Source organism: Globicephala melas, chromosome 1 (assembly GCF_963455315.2).
Source record: "Globicephala melas chromosome 1, mGloMel1.2, whole genome shotgun sequence".
NCBI classification, from domain to species: Eukaryota; Metazoa; Chordata; class Mammalia; order Artiodactyla; family Delphinidae; genus Globicephala; species Globicephala melas.
In genome coordinates, this window is record NC_083314.1 from 150,434,255 (window position 1) to 150,441,939 (window position 7,685).

General features: G+C 43.4%; 1 protein-coding gene across 2 annotated transcripts in view; it reads right to left on the reverse strand.

Annotated features, from left to right (window-relative positions):
• The window catches only part of NASP (nuclear autoantigenic sperm protein), a 34,020-nt gene extending 26,547 nt beyond the window's left edge, over positions 1 to 7,473 (reverse strand). The window contains exon 1 of one of the 2 annotated variants that reach the window (XM_030869984.2): positions 7,303 to 7,473. In XM_030869984.2, the coding sequence (XP_030725844.1) occupies positions 7,303 to 7,361 (59 nt within the window). In that variant the 5' untranslated portion in view covers positions 7,362 to 7,473. The remainder of the gene's footprint in view (positions 1 to 7,302) is intronic. The other variant, XM_030869986.3, reaches the window with a different exon arrangement.
• Positions 7,474 to 7,685: the final 212 nt, after the last annotated feature.

A 7,685-nucleotide genomic window follows, 5' to 3' on the forward strand; every position in this document is an offset into this window, starting at 1 on the left:
TTTTTCCTATCTGGCCCTCTAGGCTTTACATTTCTAAGCCCTGTTACAGACTACCAAACTGCTAAACATTGGTAACTGTTTAGAAATTGAAAAAGGAGGGGGGGGAATCTAGAATTTTTATTTCTGGGATTGGGAAACTGAGTGCTATCCAACCAAAATAAGGTACAAGAGCAAGATTATTAGTGAAAATTGGGGTGTACATACTGAGCTGGTTTTGAGGTGCTTATGGAACATCTAAATGGAGAGCTTCAGGGACTTCCCTGGTGGTCCAGTGGCTAAGACTCTGGGCTCCCAATGCAGGGGTCCCGGGTTTGATCCCTGGTCAGGGAACTAGATCCCACATGCCGCAACTAAAGATCCCGCCTGCTGCAACTAAGACCCAGAGCAGCCAAATAAATATTTTTAAAATAATAAATAAATAAATGGATAACATTCAATAGGCAATTCAGAGCAAACATCTGTCAGACATAGCAGTGCCTACTACATTCTCATTTCATCCTCTCACAAAAAACCTTGTGGCTATTTTCCAGAGAAGTAACTTACCCAGTTACACGACCCCATCATAACTCATTCTGTACTCCAATTGCCTACTGACTTTCTGTATTCCCCATCAGGATTAAGATCTAAGAAACCATGTCTATCTTATCCTAAACTGTATCCTAGCAAAGCCTGGTATCTAATCAGTATTTGTTAAAGTGACCAATTCTGAATCACTAGGGTAGGATTAACGACAAGTGACTTTGCCACTTACCATATGAAGTACCTCAGTTTCCTCAACTATTAACAGTACCTACCTCACAGGATCTGTTTTGAAAATTAAATGAGAAAGTTCACAAAGTGCTTAGTTCAATGCTTGGCACATAAGGAATCAATAGATTCTAGCAATCATTAACACTGAAAGAACAGAAAGATAGGAAGAAATGGAGGCAGCATCAAAAGAAGACATAATTAAGGAGGGAGTGTCTGGTATCAGAGGCAGCAAAGAGGTGCCAAAAAGGCAGCAAAAAGAACTCATTAGAAAGCTAAGAATAAGGACTATTTTAGCATTTAGACAATCCATGATCACCTTTAGCAATGTTGTTTAAATGACATGAAGAAGCCAGATCGAGACAGGTTGAACAAATGTGTATATTCTCAGAACACACCTGTCCAATTAGATTGTGATCTGATGACCAGCAACTGATACCTTATTCATCTTTGTATCTCTAAAACCTGACACATTAAAGTATATATTGAATACATTTGTTAAATATATAAGCAAACAGAAGGGGGGGGGAAATGGACACCAGAAATTCTGCAGACTCTTATCTAAAGAAGCCTGGCTATGAAGGGAAGAAGCAAAGAAAGCAACTGAACGCATATATCACAGAGAAAATGTTTTTAAAAGCATCCATCTTGGGACGTTTGAATGCAGAGATGGTGCTATCTAAGGGGAAGGAAAGGAAGCACCAAGAGACCAAATAGGTAGTTGCTGGCAGACAACCAGACATGAAAAAACCCCCCACAAATCTCCAGTTGTTTTATCTTAAAGATTTTTTTTCTCTAACATAAACCCTCAGCCTGTGAAGAAGGCTTTTCTTCTGGCAAACTTTTATGTTCCACAAGAGGTCTTAATCCTCTAGCCATCTATTCTGTGTCTGCTAGAGCAGAGAAGCTGAACATTTAAGGAACAACAGCACTGACTGCACTCTCTTTAAATTCTTGGCCCCATATCTGAAACAAGGACAACATTGGCAATCCTACCACATTCCCTAGAATATGTCTTCCAAGTCTCCAACATTACTATCTCTCCTCATATCTCCTACACCCTACTCCATTCCCCCTTACTTCTAAGCAGACCTTGCTTCATACCCCATTGAGCAAATAGAAACCATTAGACAGGAAGTCTCCCTTCCTCAACCACCAAAACTACCAACCTGCTTGCCTCTGTATCCACATTCTCTGCTATCCCTATTTCTATGAACGAAGTTTCCCAGTTAGAAACTTCATATAGCTGGCCCCTTGTCATTCATCTCATTGTGGCCATCCCTGATCGCCCAATCTAAAATAACCACCCAGGGCTTCCCCCTGCACTGATGGTGCAGTGGTTAAGAATCCGCCTGCAAATGCAGGGGACACAGGTCCAAGCCTTGGTCGGGGAAGATCCCACATGCCGCGGAGCAACTAAGCCCATGTGCCACAACTACTGAGCCTGCGCTCTAGAGCCCACAAGCCACAACTACTGAAGCCTGTGTGCCACGACTACTGAAGCCCACGTGCCACAACTACTGAAGCCCGCGTGCCTAGAGCCCATGCTCCGCAAAGAGAAGCCACCACAGTAAGAAGCCACGCCCCGCAACGAAAAGTAGCCCCCACTCGCTGCAAATAGAGAAAACCCGTGGGTAGCAACGAAGACCCAGTGCAGCCAAAAATAAATAAGTAAATTAATTAATTAAAAATAAATAACCACCCAGTTACCTCACATCACCTTAAAACTAGGGTAATTCTTTGCATAGCACTTTATCACTGATATTCTCTAATCTATATATTCATGGTCTCTATCCCAGTAGTCGAAGCTCCATTTGAAAGCAGAGATCTTTTCTGTCTCCTTAACCACAGCGCCTCTACTAAATAAGACAAATGCTCAATAAATATAGGGAAAATATGCCAATAAGTAGGAGGAAAGAAAACTGCTTCACAAAACTTTCCTGAAAAAAATTTCCTTGTAGAATCTCCCCACTACTGCCACCATTTAACAAATGGGAAAACTGAGGTCCACCGCAGCAGCTAGAAACAGAACTCAGTTTTCCTGGCTCCCAGTCATCATAGAAATTTAGCATCATCTGTCACCCTCCCTATAAAGTTTTTTGGGGTTTTTTTGGCTGTGCCACACAGCATGCAGGATCTTAGTTCCCCGACCAAGGATCGAACCTGCACCCCCTTAAGTGGAAGCGTGGAGTCTTAACCACTGAACCACCAGGCAAGACCCTCCCTATAAAGTTTTATGGTACCCTTACAAATAAATACAAGTTCAACATCCACCTATGACACTGTAATGTTAGAAGTCAGAAGAGCTAGGCTTGATGGGAGGAGTATGACTAAAAAGGTTGGGGGGGGAAGCTTCCATATAATGTTTTGTTTCTAATTTCCCTTTGTGAAAATTCACTCAACTGTACATTTACCATTTGTGCATTTTGTAGTATGCTGTACTTCAATAAAATGTACTGAAAAACTGGCAGGGAAATTTTTTTTTTTTTTTTTTTTTTTTTTTTAGCCACGCTGAGAGGCTTGCAGGATCTTAGTTCCCCAACCAGGGACTGAACCTGGACCATGGCAATGAAAGTGCCAAGTGCTAACCACTGGACCGTCAGGGAATTCCCATGGAGCTTTTAACTTATGATTTCTTTTGGGAGATTTATAGTTTCAGGTCTTACATTTAGGTCTTTAATCCATTTTCAGCTCATTTTTGTATACGGTGGAAAATAAGGATCTAACTTCATTCTCCTGCATGTGCATATCCCGTTCTCCCAACACCATTTGTTGAAAAGAATATCCCGGGACTTCCCTGGTGGCCCAGTGGTTAAGAATACGCCTGCCAATGCAGGGGACATGGCTTCGAGCCCTGGTCCAGCAAGATCCCACATGCCATGGAACAACTAAGCCCGCACGCCTAGAGCCCGTGCTCCGCAACAAGAGGGGCCACCGCAGTGAGAAGCCCGCCCACTGCAACGAAGAGTAGCCCCCGCTCACCGCTTAGCCCGCATGCAGCAACAAAGACCCAATGCAGTCAAAAATTAAAAAATAAATTTAAGAAGAAAAAAAAGAATGTCCTTTCTTCATTGAGTGGTCTTGGCATCCTTATCAAAGATCATTTGACCATATGCAAGGATTTTTGGACTTTCTTTTACATTCCATTGTTCTATTTGTCTATCTTTATGCCAGTAGCACAATGTTTTGATATCAGCAAGTGAGACCTGCACTTTGTTCTTTTCAAAACTGTTTTGGCAGGGAATTTACTGGCGGTCCAGTGGTTAGGATCCCAGTTCAATCCCTGGTCAAGGAACTAAAATCCACAAGCCTCGAGGCGTGGTCAAAAACAAACAAACAAAAGAAACTGTTTTGGCTATTTGGGACCCCTTGAGATTTCTTATGAATTTTAGGATGCATTTTTCTACTTCTGCAAAAAATGCCATTGGCATTTTAACAGAGACTGTGTTGTATCCATAGATCTCTTTGGGTAGTATGAACATTTTAACAATATTAAGCATTCTAATCGATGATCTTTTTTTTGTGGAAACTTTAGGGTGAACCTCAGTGTTTTTTTTTCCAAGAGGGTGTAATGTTTAATTGGCATCCAAAGATAATCAGCTAGATGTTAAAAAATAATGTACATCTCACAAAAAATTACATTTGTCCTTGACTTTTGCTTCTCTCTGATCCACGTTATTAATAGATCATACTACAATACATATGCCACATATTGAAACTGTACCAAGGCATTTAGATATATGAAAGGAGACATTAACATTCATTGAGTCATTTAATTTTGTCATGAGCTGACAATTATTAAGTGCATTTATCAAGCCTCATAAAATTTATACAAACTAGGTCATTTTACCCTACTGTCATAGCCCAAGAAACAGTGTATGTTTAAAGCCCAAATTGTAAAATTGCAATTAATCTTACTATTTTTTGGCATTTTTATTTTTTTTACAATTGTGAATTTGTCTTTTTATTTCTGCATTGCTCTACATATTTTTTTCAGTTTTATTTTTTTATACAGCAGCAGGTTCTTATTAGTTATCTATTTTATACATATTAGTGTATATATGTCAATCCCAATCTCCCAATTCATCCCACCACCACCACCCCCCCTCAGTTTTTTTTTTTTTAACCGATTTTTTTTTTTTGGCCAGGCTGTGTGGCTTTCGGGATCTTAGTTCCCTGACCAGGAATTGAACCCGGGTCCTCTACATTAGGAGCAAAGTCTTAACTGCTGGACCACCAGGGAAGTCCCTCCCTGAACCTCAGTTGTTTGAAGTGGTAAGTGGAGAATACTTTCGGATACGCATATAAAGATTACCAAAGTTAATGGATGTGATGAGTAAATTGTCTTAAGAGTACAAGGTCAGGGACTTCCCTGGTGGTCCAGTGGTTAAGACTCCGTGCTTCCAATGCAGAAGGTGTGGGTTTGATCCCTGGCGGGGGAACTAAGATTGTATAATGCCGTGTGGCACAACCGGGAAAAAAAAAAAAATTTTTTTTTTAAATCTTCTGAAAATAGATTTTTTTTTTTTGCAGGTCCACCAAGAGAGACTCTTCTCATTTACACATTTGAGCTAATATACTGAACCTAACTCCTCCACCCAACCAAAATATAGGTACACAGGTACGTTAGCTAAATCTTTCACACAAATATATTCTAATTACAGTGACATTAATTCATCATAAAGCTAACTTACAAGAGGTTATCCATCTCATTTTAAACAGCCAAATACTAAGCACCAAAATAAGCCCCACACCAACACAGATGAACCTTCCACTTATGGAAATAGGAACGACAAACCCCAGAACTTTAAGGATTACTGAGCTAAACCACTTATTTTTACTTTGACATCTCTCATCTAAAGGTACGAATAAGTAGCTCAGAAATTATAAGACAGTTAAAGTAAAATTCAATGCATCACATAAGACTTCCTCTAAGCTTTCTCATTCCTCCTTACCACTACAGTACAAACTGCTATATTCTTTTGTAACATAAACAAAAACGTTAACAACTACTTAGAACTATTTAGAAAGCTAATAAGGACAAAGACTGATTTAACATTTAGACAACCATTGATAACCTTTAGCAACGTTGTTTAATGGCATGAGGGGACAGAAGCCAAATTGTAGCTTTTAACAGATGACAAAACTGTAGCCCAACATTCACCACTTAAGCAATGAAAGCGGTATCAAAATCAACTCTGAATTGTGGTTTATTTCTCATTCAATTTTCTCTCTCTACTGGTTTGGAAGTTAAACATGTTTTTTTATTCTTTCAATGGCTATACTGGAATTATAATGTGCATTCTTAGTAGTTTATTAAACTCACATAAATTTTCCTTACCCACCCCCTTAAACGACTGAAACGCTTTACCCCTGAATTGCCCCAGGAACTTACTAAGGAATGATGCCTTTATTGTTCTAACTAGCTAATTAGATTTTCATGCAATTTCCTCTCAAGCTTTGGGGATGGGGGAAAGGATGAGTAATGAGGGAATAAAAACTTGAAATACTAGGGTTTAACCTAGAGTCTGCCACTTAATAATTTGGGTTATTTCTTGTTTCTTCGAATAACGGCCTGTTTCCCTTCACTGTTCAAAAAATACCTTTATGTCTGAGTGGCACTGTGCCGTTTTCATAGCAATCATGTCTTCTATCATTCCTTCCAGTCCTTCTGTTACACTTCGCGCTTAATACTGCCCATTCTCCTAGCAACCAAACACTGCTAGAAGTGAAAAGACCTCGACGCAGTGCTAGAAGATGCTTCGCCTCACGATAAAATCCCCCAGAAGCAGCCAAGTCCCCCGCCAACGTCCCCAAAGTCTAAAAGAACCACGATGCTCTCCACCACAGACAAAAGAGATGGGCCTTGCTGAGGGCAGGAGAGTACCAGGTGAGCGAAGAGACCGCGGGGCACAAGCTTCACCGCGTCCCACGGCGGAAGTCCGAGGCGCTCGGGAGCCGCAGCCACAAACAATGGAGTTTTCCCGCCTCCTCAGGGCCCCGCCCCCTGCTCCAAAGCCGGCGGAGGGAAGCGAACGCACAAGCGCACGACCCCGCCCCCGAGAGACCCCGCCCATCCCGACCCACCGGTCCGGCCTCCTCCCTCGTGCAGTTTTTTTTTTTTGGCGCCAAATCTCTGTTGGTTATTTTCCCGATGTGTTTGGGGATCCTACCGGAGGCGCACGCCAGGAGTGCGGGGACAGCAGGGACGTGAAGGTACACTGCCGCGCCGGGGCCCCGCCTCCCCGCCGATAGCCCCGGGCCTGGGGAGGAAGGAGAGGGGCAGGCGATGGAGACAGCCGCCGCTGCCCCCGGCAAGATGGCGACCGCGAAAAGCGGGGCAGGGGGCCCCAGCCGGCCGGCGTTACTGCCAATGAGCGAGGCTCTCTGCTAGAAGTGGGCTTCTCCAGTGTCCGGCCCTCCCCGAACCGCGGCGGTTGTTCACTGGAAGGAAAGCCCTCCCACCCTCCGGTCTGTCCCTCCCGGTTAGCCTCCGTCCACCACCCCCTCCCTGCGGACTGGCCAGTGCCTCAAGCTCTCCACGGTCCAGCTTACTTATCGGCGGAAACCAGCTCCGCGGTGATGGCGGCAGTGGCTGTGGACTCTGCGGCCATCGTTCGCCTGAGGTGGTGGGCCAGCGGACGGGATAGTGCCTGAGGGAAAAACAGAGAATTTGGAAAGCCAGAGACTTATTCGTGGACAGAAAATGGCAGATTGGAGACCCCGCGCGGCTGGGCCCTCTTATATACCAGGGCCCTTCGCCCCGCCCATCCACTTCCGGATCCTCCCCCTCGAGTTTAAAGGGCCAGGACCCAGCCCCAATCCTGCCCAAGGACATCCCCCACCCGCACCACCTGGTTCTGCGTGATACCTTTCCTCCCTGGCTTCCTCGAAAAAAGCAACTTTTTGCTTCTCTAGCAAGTCGCGTAAGAAGAACT